The sequence below is a fragment of the Acinonyx jubatus genome, chromosome B2 (assembly GCF_027475565.1).
Source record: "Acinonyx jubatus isolate Ajub_Pintada_27869175 chromosome B2, VMU_Ajub_asm_v1.0, whole genome shotgun sequence".
NCBI classification, from domain to species: domain Eukaryota; kingdom Metazoa; phylum Chordata; class Mammalia; order Carnivora; family Felidae; genus Acinonyx; species Acinonyx jubatus.
The window spans coordinates 18590250-18610548 of record NC_069385.1 but is presented as its reverse complement, the minus strand read 5'-3'; the positions used below and the strand labels follow the sequence as shown (position 1 = coordinate 18610548).

The 20299-nt window shown below is 40.3% G+C and overlaps 1 protein-coding gene across 1 annotated transcript in view; it reads left to right on the top strand.

The window, feature by feature from the left end:
- Window positions 1-20299, top strand: part of LOC106965852 (sterile alpha motif domain-containing protein 5) — a 949459-nt gene that overhangs the window by 384483 nt on the left and 544677 nt on the right. Inside the window, exon 2 of the mRNA XM_053223339.1 lies at window positions 7143-7190. Within this exon, the coding sequence (XP_053079314.1) occupies window positions 7143-7190 (48 nt within the window). The remainder of the gene's footprint in view (window positions 1-7142; window positions 7191-20299) is intronic.

Genomic DNA, 20299 nt, shown 5'->3' with positions numbered 1-20299 from the left:
AGTCTTTTGGGAACCTGGAAGGGTTTCCAAGTGAAGTTCTATCTGATATGAAGCCTAAAGGATGACTAGAAATCAGCCAGGTAGAGATCAGGTGGGGGACAGGCAGAGGGAACAGCATGTGCAGAGCCCAGAGGATAGATAGCATGGCACATTTTAGGAGCTACAAAAGGTTCTCTGTAGGTGCACACGTAGGGCAGCATGTGTGCTTGTGGGAAGAGAGGATTAGTGGCAAGATATAAGGCTTGAGAGGTAAACAGGGACCACATCACAGAAGGCCCTGTTAAGTCACATACCTTGTACACATTGGATTTTGAACAGAAAAAACTTCTTTCAGAAAGCTAATTCTGTTTGGTTTGGGTAGAAGCAGCACCATGCCAAGTCATATTGGAACTTGAGGCATAAGAAAAGATCACCAATATTCATTCTGTTTTTATTTAAAACATTGGTATTTCGTCCATGTATTTTTTGGCATTAACTTCAACTTTTTAAAATATGCATTCAAATATAATTTATCTTGATTACTACTGTTTTGGTCCTCTCTTAAATTTTACACTGGAAGTGAATGCCTCAGTCCCTTCATCCCATTCCTGGTCCTGGAAAGAACATAATAAACATTGAAAACTCGTGCCCATGGATGGATTCAGATTTGCTACAGGCGATATAGCATCACCTTGAGAATAATGTATAACAATTGCTTAATGATTTTCAAAATTACTTTCCCAGCCATGGTCATTGTCTTCAGTTGGATTTCCTGAAAACAAATTCTTAGACCAGAGTTGAGTACAGAAGGTTTCCTTGAGAATTGCTCTCAGAAGGAAGGCAAGATCAGATGGAGGGAGACGTTGACCCACAGGGCAGTTGCCCCGGCCCACCTTGTGGGAGTTTGGGAGCTGGGAGGGCTCTTCTGAGTAGTAAGGGACACAGCAGTCAGTAAATAATACTTAGAATTTTCCTGTAAATAATCTCATTTATTTATTTTGGAAAGTTAACCTGCATTTACATGTATTTATAGTGAGGGGGGTACAAAGAGTTCATCAGTTTATTAGATGGGATCCTGTTAGTTACATTGTGAATAACAATAATTGTTAGTATGAGTAATGGCTTAAAGAAAACTGTGATTATACCATAATATTAACTAACTGATGCAATATTTATTTCCACTGTGTGAGGTATTGAGAATTTAAAGAATAAAATGGACAAGCTTTCTTGGTCCTTAAAAAATCCCCTCAGTGACCATTGCAAGAAGTATGCCCTGACAGAAACATGCACCAGGGCAATAGGACAGCCCAGGCTGGAGATGATGCCTAAGTTGAGTCCTGAAGGATGACAAAGACGCGTGAAGTGAAGTATGGAGCTAAGGAAGAGAAGGGCCTGTAACCGCCATTGTTGAGTAGTTGAATATGGCCAGAGAAGAGGGAAGGGTGGTAAGAGAGATGTGGGCTAAAACCTGGTCTCCAAAGGGACTTGAATGGCATGTAAATAAGGTTGCCCTTTCCAAAAATTTACAGAATTATTGAGGTGTTTAAACATAGGTGATATTTTGAGACTTAACTTTAGAAAGTTCTCTCTTGCAGCAGATTGGATTACCTTCCCAATATGGTTTGGTTAAGCAACTGTATTAGTTATTTACTGCTGGATAACAAATTACCACAAGCTTAAAGGCTTAATACAATATACCTTTACTATCTCATAAGGCTGCAGTTAAGATTTCCAGCAGGGCTAAGTTCTCATCAGGGGTTTGGGGAAGGATCCACTCCAAGCTCTCTCAGGTATTGGGAGAATCCATTTCCTTGTAGTTGTGGGGTTTGTGGCAGCTTACTTCTTCAAAACTAGCAAGAAAGAGAGAGAGAGAGAGAGAGAGAGAGAGAGAGAAAGGAGAGAGAGAGAGAGACACTCTGCTGGCAAGACAGAGTCTTACATAATACAGTATAATCAAGGGAGTGACATTCACCTCTGCCACATTCTGTTGATTAGAAGCAAATCACAGATCCCACCCACATTCAGGAGGAGGCCATTAGACCAGGGCATGAACACCGGGGTAAGCAAACTCAAAGTGTTCAGCACACCCACGCTGCTGGGTGTTCCTGCTTCGTCCAGTTGTGAATAAGAAGGTGGGCTGCAAAGCATCTTCTCAGGCGCAATCCATTGTTCCATTTTGGAGGAACTACGATCTTGGTAAAATTCTAAAGACCAAAGCCTACTCAGGAAACATTTATGTGGTATCAGCAAATATGTGTTCTGCTTTACCACAAATATCGTGTCTGCTGCATTATCTTGGGGTCAAAGGCAACTTCGTGATTCAGAAGGTGTTTGATGAATTAAATTATATCCTCACATATCTAGAGGACTTCAAAAAACAAATGCTCAGTCAACTTACGTGATGCATTTCTTAAATATTTGCTGATTGAGACATCTTGAAGCCTTTTTTTCTCTAACTTGCTATTTTGTATGTTGTTTTCCTCTTTATTCTACTTGTATAGCTTATATTGAACACGATTGTGAGAGGCAGTGCCTACCTGTGGTTTAGTGTGTTTTAGTAACATGCCATCAGGGAGTTTAGGTCTCTAATCCATGCCATCTGGTGATTCAGTGATATGTATGTGAATAAACAGTGACTCTGCTGTTTAACTACTTAGTATGTGCATTTAATTAAGTTCGCAAATTCCTACAGGCGTGTGGTTAAAGGGGCTTTGGCAGATTTCCCCTCTGGAGGGCTTGGCACTATGTAGCTGGAACTCTCACTGGCCCTGAAATTCCAGCCATGCCTGCATTTGTAACAATGAGTGGTAGTTAATATTGAAGCCTTGGTCGGCATCCATTTCAGTTCACGGCCCAAAGCAGTTTCATAACTCCTACCAAAATACAGTCTGCTTATTTTAGATGTATTGCATCTATTGGCTTCGTGCAAAATTATTTACGAACAGGGAAAAAAAGGATGAACACCAAAATGATAAAGCATCAAAACAACCTGCGTATGAGGGTTTCTCCTTCCTGTAGTTGTTCTTCAGTTATTTCACCTCGCATTAATTACAAAGCAACTCATTGGGGTGCTTTGGAAACCAATTTAAAGTATTCCAGTGGGGTGCCTGGGTAGCTCAGTCAGTCAAGCGTCTAACTTAGGTTCAGGTCATGATCTCGCGATTCGTGGGTTCTAGCCGCACGTCAGGCCCACTGCAGTCGGCCTGTCCGCACAGAGCCCACTTTGGATCGTCTGTCCCCCTCTCTCTGCCCCTCCCCGGCTTGTGCTTGCTCAAAAATAAACAAACATGTTTTAAAAGTTTGAAAAAAATAAGGTATTTCAGATTAACACTGACTGATTGATTTTGTGTGTATGTGTGTGTGTAGTTTTTAAAAGTGGATGTATTTGCCAGTAGATAGGATTGACTTCCACTTTGGGTAGCGCAGGGCAAGAAAATGAGAATAGCAAAGAGATCGCCTTCGGTTCTGGCACTCACAAGCTCTCCGGGTTAGGGAGATAGACTATTTCCTGGGTCTCAGTTTAGCTCTGACAATCAGATTCCCTGAAAGTGTGCAAAATAAAAGCGCACTCAAGAAGACATGAAAAGATGTCCTACTTGCCTTGATCTTTAAACATCATGGCACGTGTGTGACTAAATGCGTTGCTTAACTTCTCAGCAACCTTTCTGCAATCGGCAAGGTTAGAGCAGGGGGCTTGGGAGTGCAGGGGAGCCCGTCAAGTGGGGAGCATCTGAGTAGGTCCGTGTGGTGGCTGTGGGGACACTGTGTCTTCCTCAGTGGGTTCATTCTGACCGCTCGGTTGTTGACCAAGAGCACCCTCGGAAAGGGTGCAGCCACAGCTGTGAGCTCGCAACCGGGGCATATGGTAAGCGGTTTGCTGAGAGGGTCCCCGCTTAGACAGAAGAATGAAGAGACAGTGAATTTATCTTTCTTTCTGAGGACAGTTATTTTCAGATAAAAATCCCCTCGTCTGGTGAAAGAAAGAGGCATTGTCATTGTAAATGGCATGAGTTTAAAAATAACTATGGTGCATGTATTGTTTCTGGTGCTTATTTCTATAGCTTCATCTTGCTTAAGAATATGAAGATGAGGGGCACCTGGGTGGCTCAGTCGGTTGGGCGTCCGACTTTGGCTCAGGTCATGATCTCGCGGTCCGTGAGTTCGAGCCCCACGTCGGGCTCTGTGCTGACCGCTCAGAGCCTGGAGCCTGTTTCCGATTCTGTGTCTCCCTCTCTCTCTGCCCTTCCCCCATTCATGCTCTGTCTCTCTCTGTCTCAAAAATAAATAAACATTAAAAAGAAAAAAAGAGTATGAATATGAATCCCAAAACAGACACTGTGATGTTTTGTAGACAATTCCGGAGCTGGAAAACATTGTTCTATCCAGTAGTTTGCTAGTTTGTGTTTGTTAGAACCTCGTTTTATCTGCTGGTAAGTTTTCAGATGTCCTACTTGAATGCCAAATACTGTTCCTCAGAGTATCAGTTGCTTTTTCCCCTTTAACTCCTGTCCTTCTCTCGCTCTTTGCGAGGAAAACAGTAAACACAGTGTCTGCACTTGCTGATTCATGTCCTGACCTCCCACAACTCAGATTTCCACCTCACTTCCCTTCCACTAATCACCAAAGCCCCCTGCTTCACTCATAGTCACCCCCACCTCCACCACTTTGCATGTCTCACTCTGACAGTTCCTGCACCTCCCAGAAAACCTGCTTCCTGGACCCAAACATGGCTGCCCCAGCCCAGCTGGCCTCCTGCCTCTCGCATTCTCCTCCAAAACCTTCGTCAGTGTGGGTACCTCCTCCCCCTTTGTCATGCTGATGGTTTTCCCAAGGGTCTCCCCCTTTCTCTGGCTGTACCCTGGCCCCTCACTATCTCATCCACACTCCCAGAACTACAGCCAGTTTTCAGGGGACTCCCAAACTCTCACCCTCAGCCTCTAGCGGTACCCCGGGCCCCCTTTCCATCCCTGAATGTATGCCTGGTGCTTAACCGTCTATATACGTTAAAAACTGAACTCATCTTGATGTACACCATCCTCCTACTCACGGTGGCTCACACCCTAGTTGGTTTGGCTCCTTTCCCTGCCTGCCTGGAGTTTTCTGACTGCCTGGAGGCCATGAGAAGGTACCTCCTGGATCTCCTGATTGACAGACGATGCCAAGGCTCCCCTATGAAATCATCGCTCAGGCCAGGCTTCTGTTCCTCTGCAGTGACCCAGTGAAGGGCATGTATGCCCACCGCCTTCCTGGTTCTGAGTGAGAGAAAGTGGGCAAATGTATGCTGAATCTATCGTGTCCCTACACATAAATGCAATTCTGTTTCTAGAGTACCCACCCTGCTGCTAGGCACCATGGGTAAGCAGGAAAAAAAAAAAAAAAGTAAGATGTGGTCAAAACTGCCTCACTTGCTAGTGTAGATGGTAAGATGCATTTTGGTGTCTTGGCTGGCCTACGATTAGGAGGCCAGAGAAGAAAGTGGGCAGGCTGGCCTTTAAGGACCACCAAATCATGGCCCTCTTCTTTCTGCCCCTTCTGCTGTCTCTCCCACCATTTTCTTATGAGAGACTCTTGAATTAAGATTGGCTACCAATTAGATGCTGAATACATTATCTGTCGGATCTCACTTTGCCTAACTCGTATCAGATACGACCTGGGAATGACTTCACACATCTCTCTCCCGTATCTTTGCCCATCCTTGAATGTGCTGTAGCTTTTCTCGGTGCAACCTCTCTGGCCACCCTCACCCAAGTCAGCACACCCTCCTGACAGCATCTATGTATACCTCTCTGTAACCACTGTTCCCCTCTACCATCTTGACTGTGTGGGGACACGCCCCTTTTCTCCTAGACTAAGAGCTCCTTGGGACATCAGTGGTGCTTTTTGTAAATATCTGATTTCCATACAATGCTTAGAATATTCTTTTATACCCAGTAGACATTTAATAAACATCTCTTGAATAAGTAAATGAATGGAATGACTAAGGACATTTTCATTTCATCTTCGTTACTTAGTTACTTTCCACTATATTTCGTGTCCCATTATTTCTCTATAGATTCTTACCCTTCACAAGACTCAAGAATTCAAAAGAAAGACCATTTTGCATTTCAGAAATAAGACCACTGAAATTGAAAGTATTTATATACTGGAGACTGTAGCTGTAATGAATTTTAAATGCAGTTTGATTTCTAATGCACAGTGTCTGTGAATTTTCTTCCATTTTGAGGTGCACAGCCCAGACGCAGAGCCAAGATTTTTCACTTTATGACTAATAGGCTACTGAAATTAGAAGGTTTGTGCAGATTATAAGCATTCTGCACTTGAAAAAATTGGCAATTAAAAATATGTGAAATCAGAGTTAACCTAAAGTCATCAGTACCTACGTTTCATGAACACTAATATGAGATTTGAGGGCTGATGACTTACGGCTCTTGGTTCTTTCTAGAAAGCTTTGAATACTACTCTAAAAACCAACAGGCTAAATCTAGGGATGGGAAAGCCCTGGTTTAGGACCTATCCTTCCTTCCTTCCTTCCTTAATCTGATGCAGATTTCTTGCAAAGCATTCTCAATGCTTGATTCGCCGGCAATATTTTGTATTTTGTTCTTCTTACAATTTGTTTTAATGTGTATTTATTTTGGGGTAGAAAGAGAGACAGAGCATGAGTGGGGGAGGGGCAGAGAGAGAGGGACACAGAATCTGAAGCAAGCTTCAGGCTGGGAGCTGTCAGCACAGAGCCCAATGCGGGGCTCGAACTCACGAACCCCGAGATCATGATCTGAGCCGAAGCCGGAGCCAACTGAGCCCCCCCAGGTGCCCCAATTTTGTTCTCCTTAGAAACAACAACAGAAGAGTGTGTTTTTATTCCTTTTGGATTCCTGTTACCTTTTCCTCTCTTGCCTGCCTATGGTTATACATTATAGTGAGTTAGGGCAAAATTAGCTCGCAGGGGATTTTGCAACATGGCACTGTCTTATGGAAGTCTTGCTTACCCCTCACCCAACTTCCTTCATGCCACAAATAAATTAAAACTTGGTCTTCTTCTAAAAACTTAATGGCATTCATTGAGAAATACCAGTAGTAGAGGGGATGGGATAATCTAAGAACTGTTGTAATTGTTTTTTACACGATAGCATCTTAATCATTGTATTCCTTTCTTTTCCTAGGTAAGTGGTGTTTTCTCTTCTTTGCTTCAGGGAGTGTTGATTTGTCTGGTAAGTGTTCATTTTATTGTGGTAGGTGGTGTTGCTTCAAAATTGCCTGAGGGAACCCAATGAAAGCACACGTGGGCTTTAGATATGCTTTATATTGAAAAGGCTGGTGTGTGTTAAATCTTTTTCAGATTAATTTTTTTTTTTCCTCTAAGATCTTATTTTGGATTTCTAGCGTAACATACTTTGTTCTCAAGTTTGGAAACGGGCCCACGTGTTGATGAAGTGTTGATGAAAACTTGCCTTTCACAAATTCTTTTTATGGGAGTCTTTTCTTTCTTTTCCTTTCTTTTGGTCACTTCTCCCTGCCTTTATTGGACCTTTTTTTTTTAATGCCCTCCATTCAAATTTTGATAAACTATGAAACTCCTGGAGACATTTTGCTTACGTTTTTGCTACTCTGGTTGTGCTGTTCCAGCCTTTGGGTATCCTGTTACCAGGAACCTCATTAATCTCCTGGCTCCCCCAGTATGACAGTGACTTCATCTGGAGAGTATGACATGGTCCATTGGTCTTCTGCACAATATGGTGGTTAAGTCCTACTCCACAATAACATTTTTTTCTTTTTTAAATAATTAGCTAAATACTAGTTAGTTAACCTATAGTGTAATATTGGTTTCCGGAGTAGAATTTACTGACAATAACATTTTTACTAAAGTTCCTGAAGCTGGTATGTCCCTACCTTTTCTAGTAATACTGATACACCAACATTATTTTACAAATTTCCTTCTGTGGATTAGTGACTGAGAGTAGCTGTTTTTCTAGGTATGTTGTTGATGCAAAAATTTCTCATTTGAAAGAATGGGGGAGAGGTAATCCAGAAAGGAAATGAATAGCAGGAAAACAAACAAACAAACAAGAATCCTTTGACCTGTGAATCAAATTTCATAATATAATATATACAACATCTGATTATTTCATTTTATTTTTTTATGATAGTCGACTTCCACTTTGAGCTGATACAGAAAATGCTGGACCACATTGTCTTTTGCATGAACTATAGAAATGAAATCTCCCTGGGTCTAATATGTACTTGCTTATCTTATTGGTTTTTAGTCCAGGTTATTGGTTTTGTTAGAAGAATTTGTTCTTTAAAAAGATCTGATTTGGTTTAGCTATATTCACATTTCCTCTTTAAAAATTCACTTTCACGTTAATTAATTTACCTGAGATATATGTGGTTTGTTGCTTGAAGGGCCTTTTGTTTAAACACTCAGATTTATCTGGGTTTTTGGCTTTTAATAATATGACCATAAAATATGTTTTACTTGTGTTTATGTGTCTTTAATGGAACATATTTGAAGAAGAGTCCCCGGAGGTCAATTAAATTGCTCTTGAAACATTCAAAAGACTGTAGATGTTGCTTAAAATAACCTACATGGGATTTTGACCCCATGCTGTTTTCAGTCCTGCAACAGAATTTTTCTATTAAAGATTCTGGATTAAAAAGATCAGAAAACAGGAGACAGAAAGACAGGAGGGTGAAGAAGGTTAGATTTCAACCTTGCATAGGCTGCTCCCCAGACTTTGAAGCCTATGTGAACCAAGATGTTGTTTGAACAGGTTGCCTAACAATGGGCTGAATAGGGAACCACATTTTAAATTGACAAAGTTAGCCCGTGCTGGGAGTTTTTTATCCTTTGCCTCTTGACCTTTTTGGATGCCATAAATGAAACATGGTGGTGTAGGTTTGAAAAGGCCAGGGGCTACTTATTTATACCCCTCATAGGATGGAGGAAGAAAAAAAGCAAGAGTGAACAAATGGAGTATGTTTAACTCTATCCCCTAACCCAGGCAGCAGTAAACAGAAAGACCCTTTGGTTTCAATCTGTAACCCCACTTTGGCATGAGATCTTCTTCGTTATTTTTAAATTCTGTTCACTTTATTCAGGCAAGCCACCCAGAAAGATCAAATCTGAAGAAGTGGTTGGAGTTTTACTTTCACTGTAAAGAGGACTTGAAAATACCTTATTTGAGATGAAGTCTTGTTTTTACCTTAGGTTTCATGATTTGTGTTATGCTGCTTCTATTGTGAACACCTTCCACTTTGAAATCAGATGTGCCAGAGTTTCTGCCTGTGAACGGATCTAAAATATCATTATTTTTCTTATTAAAGAATGCCAGTCTAGCTCTCTATGCCGTCTAATGGCCATACTGACTTTCCACTGCTGGGTAAAAGTAACGGTGTGATTATATGAGCGATAATTGCCTAGCTTTCATTTCCACAGTGTTTGAAGATTCTTTGGCCGTGCTGTTAGCAAAGCGATACTACGCTTGTTCAACATTAAATGTTTAGTTATACTAGGTGCATTCTGTGATATAGTATTTATTTTATAATCCAAATATGATCAAATATATTATAGAATTGGACTGAATTATGGAAGGCATTGCCATTCATCTCTTTGCTTTAGTGATTTATGTTAGCACTGTGCTGATAATGAGAAATATAATGCATTCTTGTCTTCATAAAGCCACACTATTGGGGGAGGGGAGGGGTGGAGGGCTGTAAGACATACCAGCACCAAAAGAAAGAAAGAGAGTGAGAAAGGGTGGATGGGAGGAAGGGAGGAACAGAGGAATGGAGGAAGGAAAGAAGGGAAAGAAAGACAGAAAGGAGAGAAGGAAGGGACGGAGGGAGAGAGGAGGAAAGAAAGAACGGAAGGAAGGAAGGAAGGAAGGAAGGAAGGAAGGAAGGAAGGAAGGAAGGAAAAGAAAGAAAGAGATGGATGGAATAGGAAGCATGGTAGAGAAAACAAGTGTCTCAGAAGAATGGGGAGCATTGACAATTTGAATGCAGTTAGCTGTGCAGAAAAAAAATGTAGTTTATTTTTCTAGGACTGATCAGTTCTTTCTGAGTTCTCATCATACCAGAGAGGGGAAAATTTGGACTTGCTAGTTAACACATCTCAGTCTTGTCTGATTTAAACAGTTGCAAATAAGTAGGTGAAGTTCAACTCCCCGCAGGTTCTGGCTCAGATAAGCTCTGCTCTTTCTGTCCCAACTGCCACGGGGATGCCATGCATCACAGCTGGATGCATGAGGAGGGCTCGGGGCATTGCCTCTCGGTATTGTGTTGGTTCGCACGTGTGCACTGGCTGGGGCCCACCGAGTTGTGTCAAGGTCTGTGCGTGGCATGCAGGCTGTTTGTCTCTCCAGGCTTGGCTTGTCCTGAGGTCTGGGTAGCTCACAGTTAGGCCCCAGCTGGTATGATCATCCTGTCATCAGGGTGCAGGGACGGTTTGTGCTGGAGAGTTCACAGCCAGCACCACCGGCTGCCTTCTTTGCTTTCTGGACAGGGCACAGTAGGATTTGGGAATATCTTCTAGCCAGCTCGATGCATTATGGTCCTCAGGTTCCCTCGCTGCATCCAAACATTTGGACTTTTCAAGTTGTTCTCCGCACTCTTTGAAACAGTCTGTTCCCCTAAATCTAAACAGGATGAAGGATAAAAGCCTCTTTGCCCTCGGCATTACTCTCAGCCACTCTCACACATCTGTCTACCAGGATTTCAAAATAGAGAGGAGAGGGTCAAGATACCATTCTCTGCTTCTTTTGCCTCCACTTTTCTCTCCTCACAGCTCTTCTGGAATGGTGTTCTGCTTTTCTTGCATCGTATCCTGAGTTCTCTCTACTTCTGGTATAGAGTAACTTCTAAAATCTGTAGACAAACTGAGCTCTTAATGTGCTATATGAGAGCAAATAGGACTTTATGAGTTTAAAGTCTATCAGTCCTGACCTTCATGACTGTTAACTCGGAATCTCCCTACTGCCCTTCTTTACTTGCTTTCTTTCACTCCTACTAGCACAGATCTAATGCCTTCCACGCACTAGGCAGGGGATGTCGTGGGCTCACTAGAAAGCAACCTATATACACACAAATGCAAAAGAGGAAAGCCCATTAGAATGTATCTACCATACTGCACCCCTTCAAGGAGATCCGTGCAGGTTCATGAGGATCGTGTGTCTGGTCAACAAAAGAGACAGCATTTATTATATTTGATGGCTTGAGTTGAGGGCATACCAGAAGGACTGGGGATAGAATGAAGGAGACTTTGGATGATTGGCCAAGGAGTTCGTCATACAGCACCACATCCCCAAAGTGATTTTGGCAAAGCTATAGTCCCATTAACTGTTCCGAGAGATACAGAACAAAGGCCCATTTGGGGTTGTGACATACCGTACGTGCCCCTTGGAGATTCATAACGTGTATTAGCATATTAATATTTCAGATTCTTCCTGCCATGTAGGAACATACGTAACACCATTTGACCCACGCGGGCCATCTCTATGCAATACCGATTAACAATCCAGAGAGTTCACTTTGAGAACCACTGCTAAGGCACATCGAAAAGGCTGGGAAGAATTTTCAGTGGGAACTAATGTAAGGAAAGCAGGGCTGTAGGAATCTCATTCCATTTTTACTGAGGAATTAATATATATAAGGCACACTATGATTAATCAGCCCACAAATATGAGTGTCCAGTCAATCCTTCACGACTTAGAGTTTCTCAAAATTACTGCCTTTCTCTTCAAGAAACGCAAGATGTCAGATACTTCCAGTCAGTCTGCTATCCCGTGCAAGTAAAACAATCAGCTTTTGTTTGGAATATCGAGATAATCACAGAAGACCTTCCAGACCTTCCTGAAAATAATTGCTTATAGTAAAACGGTTACTGTCCTTGGCTGGGTAGACATGATATAGTAACGGTGATGAATATCATTTATGGCTGACATTTTGAACATAACATCAAGCTATTTCAAAATATTCTTTCATAGTAATAGTGTTTAAACCAAGCCTTTTTGGTGATCTCTGAAAGGACCTGTATGAAATGATACTTGGAGGGGCCTACATTTCATTTTATAATGAATTATCTCCCATTTTAATTGAAAATGTTACAACTTTTTATGTTAATCATGATAGAATGCCTCAAAGGACTTTTTTAATTATATTTTTTATGGCTTGACCAATTTTATGTTTAATTTTTAATTTCTCTCTTCTTTCTTCATATAGTATTCTTCTTTTTATGTGCTTTGGTCTTCACGGAGCACCCTCGCACATTCAACGCATCCTACAGCTGATGTCAGTAGTACTAAGGCTCAAGATCTCAAATTCATTCAAGGGCATTTTATTCGTCAATAATCACTATGTCTTCTTTTTTCTTTTAAGGTAGCACATTTTTTAAATAATTGCATATTTTTAAGTCTTTGTAGAACATCAAGTCCTGCAGATCCTTGCTTTATCAAAGATTGTTTATTCAACTATCACTTCTTTGGTTTTTTTTCCTCCCCCTCTCCTTCCCTCTCTTCCTTCCTTCCTCCCTTCTTTCCTTTGGCCATTTCAGCCATTTGACTGTCAGAAATCCTATCAGGAAATATAAATGGATATGATATTTGAGGATAAAGTTTTTCAGGGACAGACCAAAAGGACTGTGAAATGTCATGCCTGAAGAGGCCCTTTGAGAACATCCAGCCTGGTGTTTCAGTTATAGATGGGCACAGTGAGAACCAAGTATTGGGAAGGCCAAAGGACTTGTTCAAGTTCACCCTGCCTTTTGGCTCTAGAACCAGCATCAAACAGAGTTTTAAAGAAATTTAAAACTAGGCATTTGAATAACAGATGAGGATTACCTATGGCAATTTCCAATTCTGCTTATTTTTGACTATGTTAAAATCAGCCAAAATATATAGCATAGGTGGGCTCTGTTTATGCCCCACATCAGAACCTTCCGTCAGTGAGCTAATGCAGTTATATGTTATAGGTAAGCACACTATTTGCAATGGAAATATTTATATGTATAATGCCTAAAATTCCCCAAATATGGGCCACAATATATTCCATGGTTTATTTATCCAAAGACAAATACGTCTTTGATTTTGAGTGCAATACATTTTGTTAGTTGATGTGCCAAGGAATGGATTATAATCATGATGAAGTTTAGACTTTCTAATGCAATGAATTATCTTCATTTGCTAGAAAAAGTTGGAATTGTCAAAATTTTTATCATAGAAAAGCCCAAAAGGATACATAATTTTATTTTTATAGATAAATCATTTTGGACATTTCGCAGAAAAAAAAAAAAACCAACTTAACATCAGGTTGTGACAGGGTTAAGCCGCCAAAGAGACATCTCAGAATGGGTCATATCTTTATACCAACATAACTTACACTATACTTTGAAAGTATGAATGTGGTCAATTCTTGTTTCCTTTTGTATTCACTAAAGTATTTTTATTCAGTACGTAAAGTCATTGTTGTATCACCTTAATGTTTTCGGTTTGAATTGTATTGAATTGCATTTGGCAAGTGAAATATTCTGTACCTTTGCAATTAAATTTAGGAAGGGAAGTTTGAAAGTGATCAAAACCCATTTTCAGACATCAGGTTAAAAAAACAATTTAGTAATTAAATATTCGATACCGTCTTCATTTTGGGCATATTCACAATTGGAGAGGTTTGCTATGAGTTTTTCCATTTATGGAGAAAATGTTAGGAAATCCTGGAATTATTCAATAGAACTCTCAATGGCAAATTCTATAACTTTAATATAACACCCACTAAACTGATAGAGACTGAAAATTTTTGCAAATAGAATGTTATAATTCCACAATGCCTAATTTCAGTAATGACATTTAATTCCCCTTGTTTGAAATTAACAAAGAGTAAGTTAGAGGTGACTTTATCTTGTTAAATTATAGGTCTTAAATTTGATTGCAATTCACCCGAGAGCACTTAGCTGAAGTATTTACCTGCATTAACTTACACTATTCACACCTCAACTATAATCGATTAAAAGTCCACATTTTTTATATAAAAACAATTAAGTCATCCCTAACATTTTATTACTTGCAGATAATATTTCAAGGCAATTGTGTATCTCATTTTGTTGCCTCGATAAACTCTAAAACCTAATGCTTTTGTTTAATATAAAAATTAAGATTTCAGAATCACCAGAGCAATTGTTTCCTGTGGAAGAATGTATTACTTCATAGATTTTAAATTGCTCAAGGGTACAAAGAAATATTAAAAAATAATTTCGTATATCATAACAAAGCCAATGTTTTATATTGTTTTTTGCAAAATTCAAAATTAATTTGAGTAGCTAAGTCTATTAACATCAAAGAGGAAATCTATTTAAGTGAAAAATTATTTTCATATGTAAGCTTTTTTAGGAAACAATTTTATGAAGAATATTAATGGAAATTTTTTCTTACATATTGAATCATTTACCTTATTTGATGTGTTTTCTTGGAAAGCAAATATATTTTCCTTATTATGTCCCTCCTAGGAGATATTAAAAAGTCATGTATAATATTTTTGTTTTACAATCAGTGATATGGCATTTGTACAGTTATTTCTGAGAATGTTATTCTAGATACCTCTGCACCACTGAAGAGATTCTCCTCCTCCTTCTCTCTCTCCTCCTCCTCCTCCTCCTCCTCCTCCTTCTTCTTCTTTAATGTTTATTTATTTTTGAGAGAGAGACAGAGACAGAGTGTGAGTGGGGGAGGGGCAGAGAGAGAGGGAGACACAGAATCTGAAGCAGGTTCCAGGCTCCAAGCTGCCAGCACAGAGCCTAATGCAGGGCTCACACCCACGAACCTATGAGATCATGACCTGAGCCGAAGTCCACGTTTAACCAACTAAGCCACCCAGGCGCCCCCCTCCTTCTCCTTTGAGGACAAGATACTCTTTAAGTCAACTGAAAGTACCTAACAAAGCATCATTCCACTTCTGCAGGTGACGGCATTTAATTTTGCAGCCAACCCCAACTCCTCCAACTCCTACGGTCCAGTGTTGTCCCTGTGCAGCTGCATTGTTAGTGGATGGGGAATTCGTCTTTACCTACCCCCAGCCTCCTCCTCTTTCTTAACCTATATTACAAGAAGATTCAGCTGCATTTGATGTTCAAAATGCAAAGCCCTTCAATTATCAAGTTATCTGCCGCTGTTCCTGTCATTTAGTCAATTCCTGAGTGCCACCATCGAGCAGGTTACAGGAAATATTGTCCGGGTATGCATGTTTCCACCAAAAAGGAAAACATATACTTTTCCCCGTCATAAAGAAATAACGAGAACTTCACGTGAAAATCCATGTAGACGCTTAAAATAGAAAGAACCACAGGTGGTTGTTTTTGTATTTGAGATTTTAATAGTTTTCTTTGAGGGAATGTCCTTTTTCACAATATGCAGTGCAGAAGTAATCCTCCTTTCTGTTAAGAATTTTAGAGAAAAGCTGAAACGCACCTGAATGCTAGAAGACATGTGGTTCACCTTCCTGCCCTCTCCCTTCTTCCATCCGCCACTCTGTGGCTATCCTGGAAATGGGGAAATGCCTACGTCCTTCCCATGGACTCTCCAGCACAGCTTTTCTTTTTCTGTGACCCATAAGGGGCTACGGATGCCTGGGGCACTTAGCCTGCTCCAGACTGAAGGGGGGTTTGACAACCCTTAAACTCCACACTGGTATCTTTGTGAGTTTCCAAGGAAGGCAAAGCAGACTTTCTCCCTGGAGCTTAAATTGGAAAGGTTTCCCCCATCTGTGCCCGTCAATGCACATTTAGTGCCTTTGTGGAAGTGCTGAGGGACGAAGGCCAAGTTTTTCTTTGGTTCTTTCTGCTGCAATACAAACTCATTCACGAAGCGTGCCCTCCTCTTTTGTAGTTTCCAAGGGCAAAGCATGGTGGACTTGTTCCAAGTCAGGGGCCACATGATTGTGCTTTCAGGCATCACCGCTCCCCCGCTACTGTACCAAGGAACAGCAGATTTAATCTAATTGGGTTCCACTGTGGGGATTTATTTACATTTTGCTCAAGGAATATTCCCTATCGCTTAAGTTTAGCATTTGCAATGAACTAGGAGTAGTGCTGCGCATGATGAATACTGACAAGGACACAAGATCTTAGAACATGTCAGCAGGAAGTGTTCAATAATTGTTTCATAGATTTAAGTTTATTAAATATCAAGAACGCTAGATATTACACGGTTTGATGACTATTGTTGATCCAACAATAAAAACAACTCCGTTGGGGTGCCTGAGTGGTTCAGTTGATTCAGCGTCTGACTCTTGATTTTGGCTCAGGTCATGACCACGCGGTTCGTGGGATTAAGCCCTGCGTTGGGCTCTGCATTGACAGCCTGCTTGGGAGTCTCTCTCTCTGCTTCCCGCCCCCCCCCCCCTCCACACACACACATTCAAGTGCATTCTCTCTTTCTCTCTCTCTCTCTCTCTCCCTCTCCCTCCCTCCCTCAAAATGAATAAATAAACTTAATAAACAAAACAACCCTGTTGCCAGGACTTCACCCCACTGACAGAAATCTCAGAAACAACCCAGGTGATGTTAAATCTGTGAGCCTTCTCTAGCCCCAGGACAAAAACCAAAGCATAATCACAAATGGGCAGTCATGCAAAAACTATCCAGCATCTGCAATAACTTACTTATTGAAGAGTTCAGTGCTAAGGCTTGTCCTTTGGGGGAAAAGTCCTTAATACGCTAGATAAATACACCATTTAATTAGGAATTAAATTACAGCGGCTGCAGTTATGATGTATAAAGTTATAAAATCCATATGAAATGTAAAATGGGTCATCTAAATTCAACTAGGGTGGTGAATCAGAGGCAAATGCCAATATTCAACTGTTTTTGATCTGCAAAAACAGAGATTGCACATGGTTAACCTAATAATTGGCAGATGTACTGTCTAGGACTGTCTAGTTGAATTTTCTTTCAGGGTGGTAACTACTGTTTAAATCTTAAAGAGTAATAACTGCCAGACTATGATTTGATTAATAGTGATTATGCATATTCTTTATATTTGCTTCCTGGGGGAGAATATGGCATCAGAACATTGTTGTCAATGTCAGCCTTTCTTTTAATTGTGCCCCAGTCCCAAATCCCCGCGTCGTCAAAAATGCTAGTCTGTTATTACTGGAAGACGAAACAGTGATAATTTGTAGTTCTCTGCAGCATTTGTATGATAAAGTTCTGATGGATGGATGGATGGATGGATAGATGGATGGATGGATGGATGGATGGATGGATGGATAGATAAAGTGCTAGTTTAGCATTTTGGAATAATCCAAGAGGAAATTAAAGGCCTTCTGGATTTTACATGTCTTACAGATATCTCTTTGATATTTGATAACTGCCACATAAAGATGTGACCCCAATATTTGAAACTGAAATAATTGCCTTTGTTGGAGGATAAGAATGAAGTGTCCCTAATTATTCACTATCGGATTCTCTTCAATGCCTTAGGCAGAAACGGCTCTGGTTTTGAGCAGGTAAAACTCCTGTTTTACTGTTAGAAGAATTGTCATGCTAGCACAAAGCATTTTCCGCCTGTAAATCTGTAATTCGAGCTGCAGTGCTTGAAAGCAAAAATGGTTTCAAGGTATCCATTTCTGTGATAAGGTATGCATCACAAAATAATAGTGGGGTCATGCAGTCATTTGGGATAAAAAAAAATATGTTCGTAAAAAGAATCTATGGGAATTATTTTTTAAGTAATTGAAGAAATTGCCATTTTCTGGAAATAGTAGATATGTGTGCAAATCAAATCACCTGACCATCTAATTCTTCATTATGGCTCCGGCTGAACTTCTTGATAGAATTATACCTACATTACCACCACTGCCTCTTCTCAGTCTTAAGTATAATTCCATTCAGGGACTCTGCTATTATATCAAAACAGAATAAAAATCTACTTATATAGTTCAAGAGTTTTCACAATTGGGTGCTCTTTGATTGTGCATTGTGCGAACCACTCATCTGACTAATCCTTGATTCATTTTTAGCACCTACTCTTACGTTAGTATCCTTGGAGAGCATCTGCCTGGAAGTGACTGGAACCACAGTTCCAGTTGCATGAGCAGTGTGTTACCAGGACCGTAAGCAGAGAATTATATAATTGGGAAGAGTCTCTTACAGTGAGGACAGTGGACGCTCAGAGGGTCACAGCCCGTCACACAGCCACTTTCTGACCTGATAAGAGCTCTTTCTACTCTACCTTCGTTCCCTGCCTCACATGCATGTACGTTTTGGTTCATTCATCAAAGATGAACTGTATAGAAATGCCTATACCAATGCCATATTTCTACTCCTATACCAACACTATAGGAATTCCGTAGAAATAGTAAAAGAAAGCAAATGAATCAAAAGAATTAATATATTCACACTCCCCATTAGATAAGTTTCCCAAGAACAGGGAATATATATTAGGCTTCTTTATTATCTTTCTATAGTGAAAACATAAAGGGGAAGTCGAATATGTTCCTGAATTTAAGGCGCTCAAAATATCTTAGTTGCTTTTTGTTTGGTTATTCATTTGTTTCGTTTTTTAGATTCCACATGGAAGCGAGGAGGGGTGGGAGATACAGGCTTCCAGTTATGGAATGAATAAGTCACAGGAATAAAAGGTACAGCATAGGGAATATAATCAATAGTATTGTAATAGCATTGTATGGTGACGGATGGTAGTTACATTTGTGGTGAGCACAGCATAACCTATGGAGCTGATGAATCACTTTCTTGTACACCTGAAACTAATGTAACATCATGTGTCAACTATACTAAAAAAAAAATACGAACATAAGAAAGACAGTAGCATAGCAATTAGACCACTTACCTCTTACTACTAGCTGAATTTATGAATTCATTGCATCATTGAACCAACCCCCTAACGTTTTCACAGGTTACTTCTCTACTCTCAGTACAATCTGGCTAGTAGCTGATGAATACCTAAGTGGACCTATTCAGCAGATTAAGGGCTAGTAAAATAAGAATTCTGGCCGGTTTCAGATCACAGGAGGCCAGCAAAGGGAAATGGACTGATACTCACTTTAATTTACCCGTAACAAAATAAAATTAAGATTTTCAAACTAAAAAAAAAAAAAAAATCTTAGCTGTCTTCATTTTTCCAAAAAAAAAAAAACCCAAAGTCCTTGACAGTGGATTTTCCTGCCTCCACCTCTGCTTAGGTAGAACACCCAGAAATCACAAGCTTGGTTGTAGTTCATCAAAGGAGTTAATAATTCCACTCTAAGGAAACGACAACACAACAGGTTCAGAATGAATAAAGTGCTTTACAACCTCTTGGGAACTATTTACTTGTAATTTGTTATTTTTTGGACTGTCAAGGCAGCTTTTGTGAATGGGAAATAATTGTTATTTACAGCCTTCTTTGCCTTTTATGGAAGCTTATGTGCTGCCCAGGGTTACCCGGTACTTGAAAACGAGGAAGATTACCTTTCCCTTTATTTTTAGATCAGTGGTTTGTTGCATCTGAAATAAAGCAAAGAAAATTTTCGTTCTGTTATGTTAATAAAAAAGGAGAGAATGGAAAAGGGAAACTTAGACTGTGCTTATGTCAAGTGTAATGAAGTCCTGATTACGCCCCATCGTTAAGTTAATTTGTGTAGGCTGCCAATGCGAACAACTCCGTGCTGGAAGTAGAACTTTTAGCCTGAATTACTTGGTATTTCTGTTGACAGTCTTTGTTCTGGATTAAATCCCAGATTTAAAAAGAAAAAAGAAAACAGTAGGTATCCAACAAAGATTTTGAACAGAACTTTGAGAAAATCATTTCTATTCGTATGGGTAGGCGTATGATCCCCAATTCACAAATGTGACCTGTCTCCTGATTCTTCAGAATTACTGAGTCCCTCTTGCCATTAAACTTGGCTTCTTCCTCACATGGTTTGAAGATATATACCTGCAAGGATAGCTTTATTGGGATATGCGGGGCCCTTGCTTCTGCTGCACAGCAGTGAGGCTGTTAGCACACAAGAAGCTGCCTCTGTGCCGTATAAAAATTCAAATAAAAGCTCCAGATAAAACCTTAATTAAAAGGTTACAGAAACACATGCGTTTGCACCAGGCCTGACTACTTGCCAAACTCACTCTGCTGAACCACCAGACGGAGTGAATTCTGTAGGCAATAGGCTTTTTCTACCAAAAGTACCTCGCTGCCAGCAATGCACGTTCTTGGCCATGATGAGAAGCTTGGGAGGGAATGCATTTTTCTCCATGTATAGTTGCTGAACAACCACTGCTTTCACGTATCAAAGACTTCCTTGTAGAATTTCACCCAAAATAGGCTCCAAGTATGATGGC